At 31.7% G+C, this 15384-nt stretch overlaps 2 protein-coding genes across 5 annotated transcripts in view; one reads left to right on the top strand and one right to left on the bottom strand.

Annotated features, from left to right (window-relative positions):
* LOC126885212 (protein disulfide-isomerase A5-like) overlaps positions 1 to 15384 on the top strand; it is a 37717-nt gene that overhangs the window by 19172 nt on the left and 3161 nt on the right. Inside the window, exon 3 of one of the 2 annotated variants that reach the window (XM_050651667.1) lies at positions 1887 to 2031. The exons of the other annotated variant lie outside the window; for it this stretch is intronic. Within the exon in view, the coding sequence (XP_050507624.1) occupies positions 1887 to 1937 (51 nt within the window). The 3' untranslated portion in view covers positions 1938 to 2031. The remainder of the gene's footprint in view (positions 1 to 1886; positions 2032 to 15384) is intronic. 2 annotated transcript variants of the gene reach the window in all.
* Positions 12124 to 15384, bottom strand: part of LOC126885211 (pyruvate kinase-like) — a 62376-nt gene continuing 59115 nt past the window's right edge. For all 3 annotated transcript variants that reach the window (XM_050651664.1, XM_050651665.1, XM_050651663.1), the window contains exon 8: positions 12124 to 12706. In XM_050651664.1, the coding sequence (XP_050507621.1) occupies positions 12498 to 12706 (209 nt within the window). In that variant the 3' untranslated portion in view covers positions 12124 to 12497. The remainder of the gene's footprint in view (positions 12707 to 15384) is intronic.

The raw sequence follows: 15384 nt of genomic DNA, 5'->3' as shown, positions 1-15384 counted from the left end.
AGATGGACTTACCCAAGTTTTTTTATGTATTTTGACCCGTAGAACACGAATTTTTTTGGGTAACAGTTGATCCGGATATCGATAAGATTGTTATAAACGAAGAACTTGAGGAATTACATAACAGCGATTTTTCGCAAAACAAAACATTTTTTTTGTATTTTTTGGGTGATTCTCAACAAAAAATGTTCTTACAAGTTTTTTCGTAGGATATACAGTTTTTGAGATAAACGCGGTTGAACTTTCAAAAAATCAAAAATGTGCAATTTTTGAATCCGACTAACTTGATTAAAAAATAAAATAGCAATTCTGCTTACTGAATTTGAAAGTTCAAGTCAAGTTCTATCAGTTTTGATTATTTGAATTGCTGAAAATTAATTTTATTATTATTAAACAAAGCCATAAACACATAGTGTTTCCCGTGCCCAATGCATGCGTTTAAATGTACTTAATCTACGTAGAAATTGTCTGTACGCGTGCCTACTCGTTCTATTTCAAATGAGAAATACATTGAAAACATCATTTAAGCACTTTTATAGCATGTTTATAGCTTTGTTTAACAATAAAGAAATTAATTTTTGGCAATGAAAATAATCAAAACCGATAGAATTTGACATGAACTTTCAAATACGGTAAGCAGAATTGCTATTTTATTTTTCAATCAAAAGTTATTCGGGGTCAAAAATTGCAATCTTTCGATTTTTTGAAAGTTCAACCGCGTTTATGTCGAAAACTATGCATCCTACGAAAAAACTTGTTAAAAAAAAATTGCTTAGAATGACCCAAAAAATACAAAAAAATGTTTTGTTTTGCGAAACATCACTGTTATGTGATTCCTTAAGTTCTTTGTTTATAACAATCTTATCGGCATCCGGATCAACTGTTACCCAAAAAAATCGTGTTCTACGGGTCAAAATACATAAAAAAACTTGGTTAAGTCCATCTGAATTAAGGAGGACGTTAGTACCCCCACTTGCGACAGGACTAATATTTTACTTCTAATTTTGCATATATATGTGGATAGACACTTGTCAAACAGCGTAGTCAGAAAATATAACTTATTTTACTTTTGAGTCAATTTTTTTGCTCACAAAGTGTAGTTAGTTTTTTACATAAAAAGATGCCAACATATCTTCTCCTTCAATTCGTATTCCCAGAAGAAATTTTCCTATATTTTCCTGCTCTACTTTAGTATAGTATACTCACACTCATCATGATAATTCTTCTTTTTAAATTAAAGAAGTATGCATCACCTATTAATAATGTAAGACAGGAATTTTATGTTGTATGTTTTCGACAATGATTCTATCAAAATTTTACCAAGTTCAGCGGATCGATTATATTGTACTTTTTTATCTGCTTTAAATACTTTACATATTATACAGTGATGAGCGCACTAATAACCAGCAAAATAACGCAAAAGATGGAAAACATATTAAGTTGTGAGATAAAAAGTGATGAACCTAGTAGCTGTTAAATTTAGCGATAGTAACCTATAAATTGACATTATATTGAGTGTTTCCCACCTATCGGACGAGTTTGGCAACTACCACTGTCACAGTGACAGTTATAGTTGACATACTCCTCTGATACGTGTAAAGGTGGGAAACAATCAATATAATGTCAGTTTATAGGTTCCTATCGCTAAATTTAACACCTCTGCTAGTTTTATTTCATTTTATCTCAAAATTTAATGTTTTCCATCTTTTGCGTTATTTTGTCGGTTATTAGCGCGCTCATCACTGTATATTATAACGTTTTATTTGGATGGTACGAATATGTCATATAGTTTTTCAGTAATTAGGTATATAATTTAGATTTTTTTTCGATTAAAATATCATTTTGAATATCTAACTTAAATGTCGCTTTAATTCAGATGTATTTTTTAGGTTCCAGCATTAGTAGAATTCATTGAAAAATTAGTGAATAAAATAGAATAAATCATTCTATATTTGAATAATGTTTAGCTATATTAATATAGATAATAAATGAAGAAAACAGGCTTCTTTTTTATCAATATTGTTTAAACTTACGGTAGGTAATTCACTTTTGTTTTTATTCCATATTTGGACGGTTCACTGCATAAATGTACGAGTATCCTAGATCTATCCCATATCCATGGTACATTTTTTCTGGTACATTTTCAATGTGTTTTTGGGCATATCAAAATTTGCTTTTAATGCCAGTTAAAAGTGCCGCAGATAAAAATAATAATTAACAAATTTACTCTATTCGATTTTAAAAATATTTGCATTTTAATAATAGAGAAAACACAAAATGAAGCTTCCCGCTAGTCTACAGTACCGCCTAATGCACCACTTGTTTTGACTAAGAGCACAAGAAGAGACCAGATACATTTTGTAATGAATTCATAAACCGCGAAGACAACTTTTTACCGTTGTATTTTTCAATGAAATAAGAGTGTTTCAATCATACAGCAATGGTCGAATAAGAGTTTACAGGCCGAGAAATCATGGATCGAGAATCGTTTGATGAACGGTATACTCATAATTTAAGAAATAGTGGAGGATTCTCGGTCAGAGTATGGCGATGGATAAGAGCTGAAGGCCCGGGCGTTTGTTCTCATCTAGAAGAAAAATTAACAGGATTATATTACAAACATATTCTTGAGAACATAATCTTGCCATCAGTGATCCGAAGATTTCCCAATAACATCTTCCAACAGGACAATTGCCCAGTGCATACGAGTAGAATTGTTCGAGAATAGTTGGAAGAATCTCAGGTTAATGTTCTTCCGCGGCCTTCATTGAGTCCAGACCTTAACCTTATCGAAAATATGTGGGCAGAGTTAACAAAGATATTAAATGAAAGGAAACTTACGCCACGGAATAGAATTGAACTTTGGGAAGAACTTGAGCAGGCATGGGCACAGCTTGTATATAACACGAGAAGATTGGTGCTATGAACAGAAGCTTGCAAAGTAGTATTGACAATAATGGGGCCTCCACCAAATAGTAGTTGTGTTACTGTTTATCATTCTTTAATATACAATATATTTAAAATGAAATGGATATTTTTAACCCAGACTTCCTTATTTTCGTAATTAAGAACATAGTCCATTTTACTCAAAAAACTTCTTTCTATAATTTCCATTTTGTAAAATAGATTTATTCTAGACTAAGCATCAAAACTAACGCACCACCTTAAAAATGGGAAATTTTTGATGTCTCATATGTCCTAAACCTGTTGTCCGATTTGGATTTGAGAGATTTTTTTAGTATATTATAGCTTAATTCTTCAAGAATATCGATGTATGGTATGTTAAACAGTAAATGGTTAAGTTCAATTAGTTACCACTATAAACAGCCCGGATTAACCGATAATAGTATAAAAGGCCCGGTTTCAGGTAAAATTTATTTTAGGCTTTATTATGGGAGTACCGTCTAGTCAGTGTTAATTGCAAAAGACCAACTCTGTCTACCTCGGTGGCTTATCGCTCCGGGTGGGTCTTAACAATGGGCCAGGTCAGATAAATTTAATAATATTTACGACCGCACTAATTGAATTCAAACCATTTACTGTTGAACAAACCATAATAATATTATTGCTAAACAGGTAAGTATCATTGTATACCAGGTGTAACAATGATAGTGTGTTTTTGCCTCAAAGTTTGGAACACCCTGTGGAATATTCTAGCGTATATAAAATATTGAAATTAAAACTCAACTGTAGCCTTAGGCTTTCTTAATATTTTGGTTTTTGATTCATTCGGTTATGTTGGATAATAAAAAAGTTATTTGCTTTAACAACTAATAGCAATGTTATTCATCAATACAGGGTGTTTCTAAATAAGTGCGAAAAAACTTTAAGGGGTAATTCTGCATGAAAAAATAGTGACCGTTTGCTTTATAAACATATATATCCGCAAATGTTTGTTTCCGAGATACGGGATGTTGAATTTTTTCTTACAAACTGACGATTTATTTGTTCCTCTAAAACTGGTTGAGCTATGCAAATGAAATTTGGTAGGTTTTAAGAGCTAGTTATTACGCATTTTTTGACATACAATTAAGAATTTAATATTCACCATTGGCGTGCATACGGGTATAAATATTTTAGATACATCCCGTATGCACGCCAATGATAAATATAAAATTCTTAATTGTATGTCAAAAAATGCGCAATAACTATCTCTTAAAACCTACTAAATTTCATTTGCATATCTCAACCGGTTTTAGAGCAATACATAAATCGTCAGTTTGTAAGAAAAAATTCAACATCCCGTATCTCGGAAACGAAGCATTTTGTGGACATGTGTTCAGGGCCCCCGCAAGGCTGAGCGGCGCCCGCGTGCGGCGTATATTTTAGCGCCCTTAAATCTACTACATATTATAACCACTTATGAAACTCATCTATATTTTTTTATTTTTTACTTGTAATAAAACAACAAATATTGCGAGAACTCAAATTTTATTTTTCTTGTAACTGATTTGCTGATGATGGCAAAAAAACAAGTAAAACATTAATATATTAGTTAAGAGCGTAGGCGCAAAGTTCCGAGCCAATGCTTTTTAAATGTATTTATTTTTTTCAAATCCTGAGAAAACTATTATGTACGTAAGTATTTTTGAAAAATTTAAACGCAGAATGAACGATTACATTATTACCGAGGGCCGAAAGTCCCTGGAAACTTCTATAGTGTTAATTTTAATAAGTTATAGGGATGTTTAAATATCTCATCCAAAAAAATGCTTTTTGTTTATTCTAATGGACTGTCGGCCTTTTGGTAATCATATAATCTTTCATTCTGCGTTTAAATTTTTCAAAAATATTTATTAGTTTTCTCAAGATTCGAAAAAATGAGTACATTTAAAAACATTGCTCCGAAATTTTAAGTTACGCGCTTAAATTTAGAGAAAGACAGCTTAAATCTAAATTTTAAATTTATGATTTTTTAGATTTGACTGCAAAAAATTCTTTTATATTATTTTCAGTCAATTTTAAAAGTCAGTTTTATTGACGAGCTCTTGCTATCTAGCTATATTGCCAAACCAGATAATCTTTCATCTGCCACAGTAGAACTAAGGTAATTTTTAATCACTTTAATTTTGAAAATGATCTCTCACCACCAGATGCAAAAGGAACAGACAGTTAAAGTGAGGAGGATTCTTAATAAAAAAGTGATATTTGGAAGAGATGTAGTTAGATATTTTCCAATATATTGATTCTTCATAATTTTTAGTAGTAAGTACAGTTTTTAATGCATCAGTTAGCTTTTGTTGAAGAGCAAGACAGTTTTTTTTAAATGTCATCGTCACTTAATGTAATCATATCACTAAAAAACCAAAAAAAGATTATAACTAAACATCACATCAAATCTACTATTTAACGTTATTATTGGATCAGTTAGCTTTTGTTGAAGAGCAAGGCAGTTTTTTTAAAATATCATCGTCACTTAATGTAATAATATCACTAAAAAACCAAAAAATGATCATAACCAAACATTATCAAATTTAGGAACTATTTAACGAAATTAGGACTTGATCAGTTATTATAATACTGTCTACTTGCTATGTTGAAGGTATCATTATCGGCTATATTTATGACATTCTCACAAATTTTAATTAAATGAAATTTATATGGCATTATAACGTCTATCCTACTCGCCCATCTTGTATCACTTAGGGTTTTAGTTTTAAGTCAGGAACATGTAATTTTATAATATCCCATATTTTTATGGAGGAAGAGAAAAATACGTGAAATTCTTGTACTATATTAAACCAGTTTACTATTTTTATTTGACACTTTAGCAGCATCATTCATTAGATATACTAATGCTATGTGCAATGCGTGGAACAAAAAAGCTCGAGGATTATCCTACCCTTATCATACATGCATATTAGCACCATTATCATACCCTTGACCTCTCATTAGTCTCATGTCTTTTGTATTTAAATTTTGTAATAGTTCAACTACAACATTAAATAACCCTTCCCCTGTAGTGTCAAATATTATTAGAGAAGCTAAAAACTCTCTTAGAGAGTTTTTCTTAGAGAAAAACTCTCTTGTATTTGAACTTTTTTTTAGAATTATCTTTTAATTTAACATAATGCAAAATTAGGCTTATTTGCTTTGTACGAGTTGAGTCTGGGGTACAGTCCATAATATTATTGAATTATATTTGGAACTATGCACCACACCTTAAATATTATTTGTTGCTTTAGAAAACATTAATACTGAAAAACAAACATTCGGATATTATATTGTTTTTAAAAATACAATAATAGTAGTAATAATTTGATTTTTGAAATTTCTCTAGGAGTCCACGAAAAAATTAAAATTAAGATTGTTTAAAAAATGATCTCGTTTAAAATAAATATTTCTTATTCACCAAACCTTCGGTTTGGCGCCCTTTCGGGGTTGCGCCCGCGTGCATCGCACGCGTTGCACGCCCGGTTACGGGGGCCCTGCATGTGTTTATAAAACAAACGGTCATTATTTTTTTTTTCATGCAGAATTACCCCTTAAAGTTTGTCGCACTTAGAAACACCCTATATTGATGAATAACATGACTAGTTGTTAAAGTACCTAACTTTTTTATGATCCCAAATAAGCAAACGAATCAAAAAGCAAAATGTTAAGAAAGCCTAAGGCTACAGTGTAGTTTTAATTTCCATATTTTATATACCCTAGAATATTCCACAGGGTGTTCCAAACTTTGAGAAAAAAACACACTATCATTGTTACACCTGGTATACAATGACACTTACCTGTTTAGCAATAATATTATTACACCGATATTCTTAAAGAATAAAGCTATAATATACAAAAAAAATCACTCAATTCGGACAACAGCTTTAGGAAATACAAGACATCAAAAATGTCCCATTTTTAAGGTGGTGCGTTAATTTTGATGCTTAGTGTATTTTGATTTTGAAACTTTAATCAACTTATTTTGGGTCCGCCACTGGTAGTTAACGTCACTTTGACGTAAAATGTACGTAAAAATTCAATCTTTGCACAAACGTAATGATTGATTTGCAAACAAGTTAAATTAAAACATTAAGTGAAACGTACGTCGGCATGTACTCTCAATGTAATTCTAAGGAATGGCTATTGTCCCGGTGGACGTATTTTATAAAGTTATTTTATTGAAGTGATTTTTTGATCTTTTTTCACTATTGAGGAGATTGATGGACTAAACATTAAACACCTTGAACATCATATCGACTATTAGGGGAAAGTTGGATAAAACGGGATAGTCGGATAAAACGGGATACCTAGCCTAGAGACCCCACTAGTGCTGCTATCAATCGGACAAAGACGAAAACTCAGTCGTCATTTTAACATTCTCAGTTCGTTTTACCTCGATGACATTATTTTATGAACAGTTGTTGTGTTTAGAATTGTTGTACTCTATTTTTTTGGTACTTTGTACTTTTAAGTGCGTTGTTTTCTACATTATATTGCCTACATATCTAAACATATAATTCCGGTGACTATTACATTTAATTAAGCACTCATTAACGAATATTCTCATGTGTAGTCTATCTAATTTTACTTTCACGTTTAGGCAGGAGCAATTTTTGTTTTGAAAAATGTCAGTTTGACAAAACGGGACACTTAATATAAGTTGGATAAAATGGGATACAGTTTTTTATGTCCCGTTTTATCCACCTATTTATTTGTTAGCCTATTAATTTTTTAAATAGCAATAAAGCGTGTTCTCATACTGCAAAAAAGAACAACATATTTTTATGTGACTTTTGTTCTGATATACGTACCTATAGTCCTAAATAAAAGGTCTTATTTCCCATTTTGCAATAAAACATAAAAAAGGCCTATTTTTAAGTTTCTCACTACTGAAGATATTGTTTTTTTCAAAGGCAAATTTTGCTTTGCAGTCTTATATCTACTTAAATATACTTTTTAGATAATTTTATGCAAAAAATTAAATATTGTGAACCTATCCCGTTTTATCCAACCGTGGTATGCTAAAACGGGATGTGCAGGACTATAATAAATATTTTTTTACTATTTTCCAGTCATTAAAAATAGCTAAAAATATGTTTTTTGTGTGCTTTAATAAATGTTATACCTATAAAAAATAATAATATGATAATTTCTTTAACATTTTTTCCGTAATAAAAATAAACAAGAATGGTATCCCGTTTTGTCCAACTCTCCCCTACTAATTTAAAGATACATATAGAACGGTAATAAAGTTAAAAAGTAATCTCGAACATGATCAAATAAGTTTCCATATACTACAGCCAGACTAATGCAGTATAACGACAATTTGTAAATATAAGAGAGCAACATTTATTCGTTCTAACAATTATGTTTGAAAATAAAAATTATAATGAAATATATAACCAAAGCTAAAAGTTTAAATAATATCAAAATCTGTCACTGAAAATGATAACGACAAAATTAGTAATAAATAATGTATCAGACATACCGCATCGTTTATATTTTTATTTAACTTATTGTGGTTTCTATGGACAAGCGGCTTCATTTTGCAATACTAGTTTGTATAAGTAAAAAAGAGACCTAGGCTCTGAAAGAATCTTTGACTTCTTTGGTTACAGTGTTGTTCCATATCACTCCATGGAGTGCTTTCGTGGCTTGTCTTCCCCATGCTATTCTCATTTCCCTAACTCTAATGGAGATAAGAGTTAGATTGGCTAGGTGCTACATTTTCGCTACAAATGAACTTTTCAGAGCAGCCGTCTCTAAAATCCGAATAGTTATGATGATTAAAGAAGATTCTCATTTCTATATTTTTTCTACAAGTACCACCTCGACTTATCATGGACTCTAAATATTTAAGTCTTACAACTCTTAATAGTCTCTTCAAAATTCAAATCTGCAACCTCGGATCCAATTTCCTAGTACAGATCATACATAAGCATTCAATCTTACACATATTCATCTTGAGTCCCCATAGCTCACAATCTTCCTCCAATTTCCTTACCATACCTTCCATGTCCTCTCAGTCTTGTGCAAAAGTGACCTGTCATCGGCGAAAAGTAGTGAATGTAATATATTCTCTTGTACTGGTATGGCCATTGTTCCACATTTTCGACATCGTTTCAAAGCCTGATTTAAGCATATATTAAGAAGTGTAGGTGATAGACCACATCCCTGTTTGAGGCCTTTTGTTGTAATGATTGGTTTTGTTATTTCATTGCCTAATTTTATTTGCAGATCTCTCATTATCGAATTTTTAAAGTTTGACATTGGATTTTTGTTTCAAGCGTTTCCTCCAGTTTGGAAGGTTTGTGGAAGACTTCTGTACCATGCAAACCTTGTTAAAATATTATTGGACCAATTAAATTAAAAATTAAATTACTGTTCAGTTGCACCAACAAATAAATGATTGATTTTTCAATTTGGATTGCCCGTTTATTTTAAAATGTGTTGCACCAACCATTACTCAATTGGATCTGACAGTTTTTGAATTGTCAAAATTAACCAGCCTATTTTCTGCGGTTACTTGAATAATCGACTGCTTTTAACCTCACTTTTACACTTATTATAGTGTTCTAGTTTGGTTTTTAAAGTATCATTCTAATATATGATTTAAAAACATAAGTTGATTTAAAAGCATGGTATATTTACCATTATTTATATGAATGACTAGAAATGCATTTTTAATTATTTTTAGATACCGAACAAGTAATTGGACTTCGTAAGTCCTAGGTTTTCACCCAAAGTAATCGAAAGTAGAAATGGAAGTCGATATTTGAACGTTCGTGTAACTTTGCGCCGATTGATAAACGATTTTACTAATTTTGAGTCATTCTTACTAAACTTTGGGTCATCATTGTTTAAACAAAAATGAGTTCAAAACCGAAACTAAAGATTCAAACTCAACTTTTCAATACGCTTCGATTGATGTGTTACATGTAATATTTCTGCACTTCTGGTTAGAATTTTTTAACCGGAAATGATATAAAAACCAAAATTTTACATTTGTTCTCATCTTGCCAAGGCACGTCGAATGATATATCGCTTATACTATTTCGGTGACTTTAAAACAGTTCATACGGTTGCAACTATAAAACCGGAAGTCCGATGTCAAATTTCTCATCTTTAATTTCAGTCATGAAACCGGAAGTATATATTTGTTATCTTCTTGCGAAGTCGCGTCGAATAATATATCACTTGTATTATTCCGGTGACTCTAAAACAGTACTTCTGGTCGCATTTCTAAAACCGGAAGTCCTATGTCAAGTTTCTCAACTTTCTTGTCATTCTGCCTGTTATAGCGGAGGACTTATATTCGCAGTCGGACGGACAGACAGCCTAGGTCAAATTTCTCACCTTTAGTACCATCCTTGGATTATAAGCTTTCATTTGACATCTCATTTGTCATTCTACCTGGTAAAATGACGGAGGAGTTATATTCTCAGTCGGACGGACAGACAGCCTAGGTCAAATTTCTCATCTTTATTACCATCCTTGGATTATAAGCTTTCATTTGACACCTCATTTGTCATTCTACCTGATACAATGACGTAGGAGTTATATTGGCGATCGGACAGACAGCCTAGATCAAATTTTTCACCTATAGTAGCATCCTTGGTGTATAAGCTTTCATTTGACACCTCATTTGTCATTCTACCTGGTATAAGGACGGAGGAGTTATATTCGCGGTAAGACAGACCGAAAGCCTAGTTAAAATTTCTCACCTTTATTACTATCCTTGGATTATAAGCTTTCATTCGACATTTCATTTGTCATTCTACCTGGTATAATGACGTATGAGTTATATTCGCGGTCGGACAGACAGACAGCCTAGATCAAATTTCTCACCTTTAGTACCATCCTTGGATTATAAGCTTTCATTTGGCACCTAATTTGTCATTCTACCTGGCAAAATGACGGAGGAGTTACATTCTCAGTCGGACGGACAGACAGCCTAGGTCAAATTTCTCATCTTTATTACCATCCTTGGATTATAAGCTTTCATTTGACACCTCATTTGTCATTCTACCTGATACAATGACGTAGGAGTTATATTGGCGATCGGACAGACAGCCTAGATCAAATTTTTCACCTATAGTAGCATCCTTGGAGTATAAGCTTTCATTTGACACCTCATTTGTCATTCTACCTGGTATAAGGACGGAGAAGTTATATTCGCGGTCAGACAGTCTAGTTAAAATTTCTCACCTTTATTACTATCCTTGGATTATAAGCTTTCATTTGACATCTCATTTGTCATTCTACCTGGTACAATGACGTACGAGTTATATTCGCGGTCGGACAGACCGACGATCAGACAGCCTAGGTAAAATTTCTCACCTTTAGTACCATCCTTGGATTATAAGCTTTCATTTGACACCTCATTTGTCATTCTAGCTGGTATATTGACGGAGGAGTTGTGATCACAGACAGACGGACGTGGATAATTCAAAGTTTTCACATTTTTTCAAAATTGGGTGAAAACAATAAGCAAGAAAACAATGTTGGCTCAATTGACAATTCAATTTCATAACATGCAAACCATACAAAAACTTTCTTTGAGAGAGCACCCTCGGAATTGAATGAAATAATCTGTACTAATACCACAGAATAACTAACCACACAGAAGCGAATCTGACTGTCGTTTCCATTGATTTTGTTGGGACCGAAATATTTGACCTTGTGCACCAGTTACAGAATAGACCTTGGTGTTCTAAGGAAGAGACCATTCCAAATGATGTAATATTTTTGACAAATAGTTATTAATTAAATAAGAAATATAAAATTTAACTAGAAAAATAAATAAAATATAAAATAAATCATATTTATATCTTAACTAACAACAACTGTCACTGTCAGTCACAAAAGTGAGGTTGCACCAGTTACGTGACGCATGAGCATGAAATTTATGTTACCGTTTTCGGCCTGAGTTTCGCTTCTGTATGGTTAGTTATTCTGTGCTAATACGATGTTGCCACTTATATATCGTCGGTTTGTAAACCCATAGTTTTATAGAATCGTGCAACTAGTTTGAAAAATAACCATTGATCATTGATTTAAATCGTCGAATTCGTGGTTAGCAAATCAGTTGTTTTACAGTCTGTTAGTACAACTGGGCATAAGAAATCTTCTGATTTGGAAGCACAAACATCAAATTTCAAATATTTTAAGGAGTGTACATAAAAACACGAATTTTTTTAACAGTTTAATACTACTTTATTTGGATATAATTTTGAAGTCTGTTTATTTCATAACACGTATAATACATTTATAAATAACAATCACAAAATAAATAGCCAGACCTGAAGTTTGTAGAAAAAAAAAAACAACAAATTGCTAAAAAAAATTGTTTTGTAATTTAGACACCTGTTAGTAATGTGTGTTGGTGTTTCATCTAGAAAAATTCATTTAATGATGTGAACTAGTACTAAGGCGACTAAAAATAAATTAAAATATACGTAATTAAGGAATTCTGACTGATGTTGTAGAAGTTGTTGGCCGGTAACTTTTCAAAAAATATTTAGACTTTCTGAGATAACACTGATATTGAATTAACTTCTAGACGTTTACTTTGCGCATGAGCCAAGACATATGCCCTCTACTTCATCGGATGCGTAGATAATTCTGAGGGTGTTGGTGTAACCAGATCCTTGTTTCCATCCTGTTACTACGACGACTGGATCTCCGGTTCTAACGAATCCTCGGGATTTGCCGAATGTGATACCATAGTGTAATCTGGCGTCTACGTCTTGGAGCCAGTCTTCTTTACGTTCAGCTAAAACAATTGTTTTATTAAATATAATACAAAAGTGAAAAGCAATGAATAAATACTACTACGCAAAATTAGACCAGGAGGAATCTGTGAAAAAACGTCTATTTTTGGATGTGCGAGGTGGCATTCGGATTTTTGCAGATAAAGTTAGGTGACAACTTCAACAATAATAATTGACTTATGCTCCTTCTCAAATATGCCCGGAACATTAATAAAAAAATTAAAATATTTAAAAATTTCGAAAAACATCGATTTTTTCTACTTTCTTTGCTTATAACTTTAAAAGGATTAATTTTGGAACAAAGTCGTAGCGAAATAAAATAAAGATAATTAAATTTTGTATAATAAACGACTGGTTAAAAATGCCTTAAATACCTTTCTGCAAAATAGCAATAAATACAAAATAAGGGGGCAAAATAAGCCTGTTTTTATTCAATGGTTTTCAACCACTTTGGTTGCACTTAGAACTTTCGTAATTCGCTTAGAAAATTATTACAACATACTTAAATCGTTCACCAAATTTCATTAAAATCGACCTGATAGATTTTGCAGAATAATTTTATCTAATTTTTTTTTAAAAAATTAAAATTTTTTAAAAACTTTCTGAAGAAAAAGTAGACCATTTAGAAGTTTGCTATTTTTTACATATAAAGAGGTGGCTACCTATCTAATACACTTTACAGAATTAAAATCGGATTATTTAAGCGGCCTCAGCACTGTTTTAAGGTTATAAACAATTTTTTGGCTTATAAACAAATACAGTAGAACCTCGATAACTCGGATTAATCGGGACCACGGCCGATCCGGGTTATCTAAAATCTGGGTTAGCCATAGAATATGGTAAAAATTAATAAAATACGGTATACTTACAGATCAATTCCGTTATAATTGAAATACGACTATACTATACTAAATTTACAATCAAGATGCAGTAGAAAGAAAATAAATAAACAAACCAAGACACGTTAAATGCTACTAGGAGCAATCCCGAATCATAGTTTACAATGTATATACATTGTAAATCCCGTATCATGATTTCCAAAGTTCATAGATTTTAAATTAAGATTGGGGAGTGCTTCTAGTAGCATTTAACGTGTCTTGGTCTGTTCATTTCTACTGCATCTTAATTGTAAATTTAGTATACACACAATACGGTCACAATCGGAACGACGTTATGTTATTTAAGAACAGTGGAGACTAAGACCATTGTTTAAAAAAGATTTTTTTAAATAGCCTTTTGGTCTTTTTTAAACAATACTAAGACAGTTTGAAATAAATAAAGGAATAACAGGTGCCTGTTTCCGATAATCCGAGAGAATGAACGTCGCTCTGCCGTCCTGTGCCATGAGTCATTTTTACTATCGTATAGTTCAAATTACACAAATACCCATTGATTATCTCTCAAATATTATATTACAGACATACATTTTTATTGTTAAAATATTTGTCTGATGAAAATCGGTCCGGGTTAGCCGAACTTCCGGGTTATAGGGGTTCCACTGTACAGTGAGGACGTTTAAGTTGGCATAAATTCATTTTCTCGAGAATAAGCGTCTCTGGAGGTAAATCCCGAAACAGGTCGATTTTTATTTTAAAATTCTAATTTTTTGGTATATATATCATACTAGTGACGTCATCCATCTGGGAGTGATAACGTAATCGATGATTTTTTTTAAATGAGAAAAGGTGCCATGTGATAGCTCAATCGAAAGGCTATTCAATTTTGTATTCACTAATATAAACATTAACATAATTATTTATACAAAGTTTGAATTAAAAAATTTTTTTTTGAATTAAATTAATTCCAATATTTAGAGTACGTCATCACACCCAGATGGATGACGTCACTAGTATGATATTTATGCCAAAAAATTATAATTTAAAAATAAAAATCGATCTGTTTCGGAATTTATTTCCAGAGTCGCTCATTCTCAAGAAAATGAATTTATTCCAACTCAAATGTCCTCACTGTATTTGTTTATAAGCCAAAACATTGTTTATAACTTTAAAACAGTGCTGAGGACGCTTAAATAATCCCATTTTAATTCTGTAAAGTGTATTAGATAGGTAGAGAACCTCTTTATATGTAAAAAAATTAGCAAACTTCTAAATGGTCTACTTTTTGTACAGAAAGATTTTAAAAAATTTGAACTTTTATAAAAAAATTTAGATTGCAAAATTATTATGCAAAATCTATTAGGTCGATTTTAATGAAATTTGGTGGACGGTTTAAGTATGTTGTAAGAATTTTTTAAGCGAATTATACAGGTTCTAAGTGCAACCAAAGTGGTTGAAAAACATTGAATAAAAACAGTCTTTTTTGCCCCCTTATTTTCTATTTGTTGCTATTTTGCAGAAAGGGTAATAATTTAAGACATTTTAAACCAGTCGTGTATTATATAAAATTCAATTATCTTTATTTTCTTTCCCTACGACTTTGTTCCAAAATAAATAGTTTTAAAGTTATAAGCAATGAAAGTAGAAAAAAGTCGATATTTTTCGAAATTTTTAAATATTTAAATTTTTTTATTAATGTTCCGGGAATATTTGAGAAGAAGCGTAAGTCAATTATAATTATTGAAGTTGTCACCCAGCTTTATCTGCAAAAATCCAAATGCCACCTCTCACATCCACCTCAAAACAGATCCGTCCTGGTCTAAATGTATAATTAGATGTAACAT

The sequence above is a fragment of the Diabrotica virgifera genome, chromosome 5 (assembly GCF_917563875.1).
Source record: "Diabrotica virgifera virgifera chromosome 5, PGI_DIABVI_V3a".
NCBI lineage: Eukaryota > Metazoa > Arthropoda > Insecta > Coleoptera > Chrysomelidae > Diabrotica > Diabrotica virgifera.
This window is presented reverse-complemented; position numbering and strand designations above follow the sequence as displayed.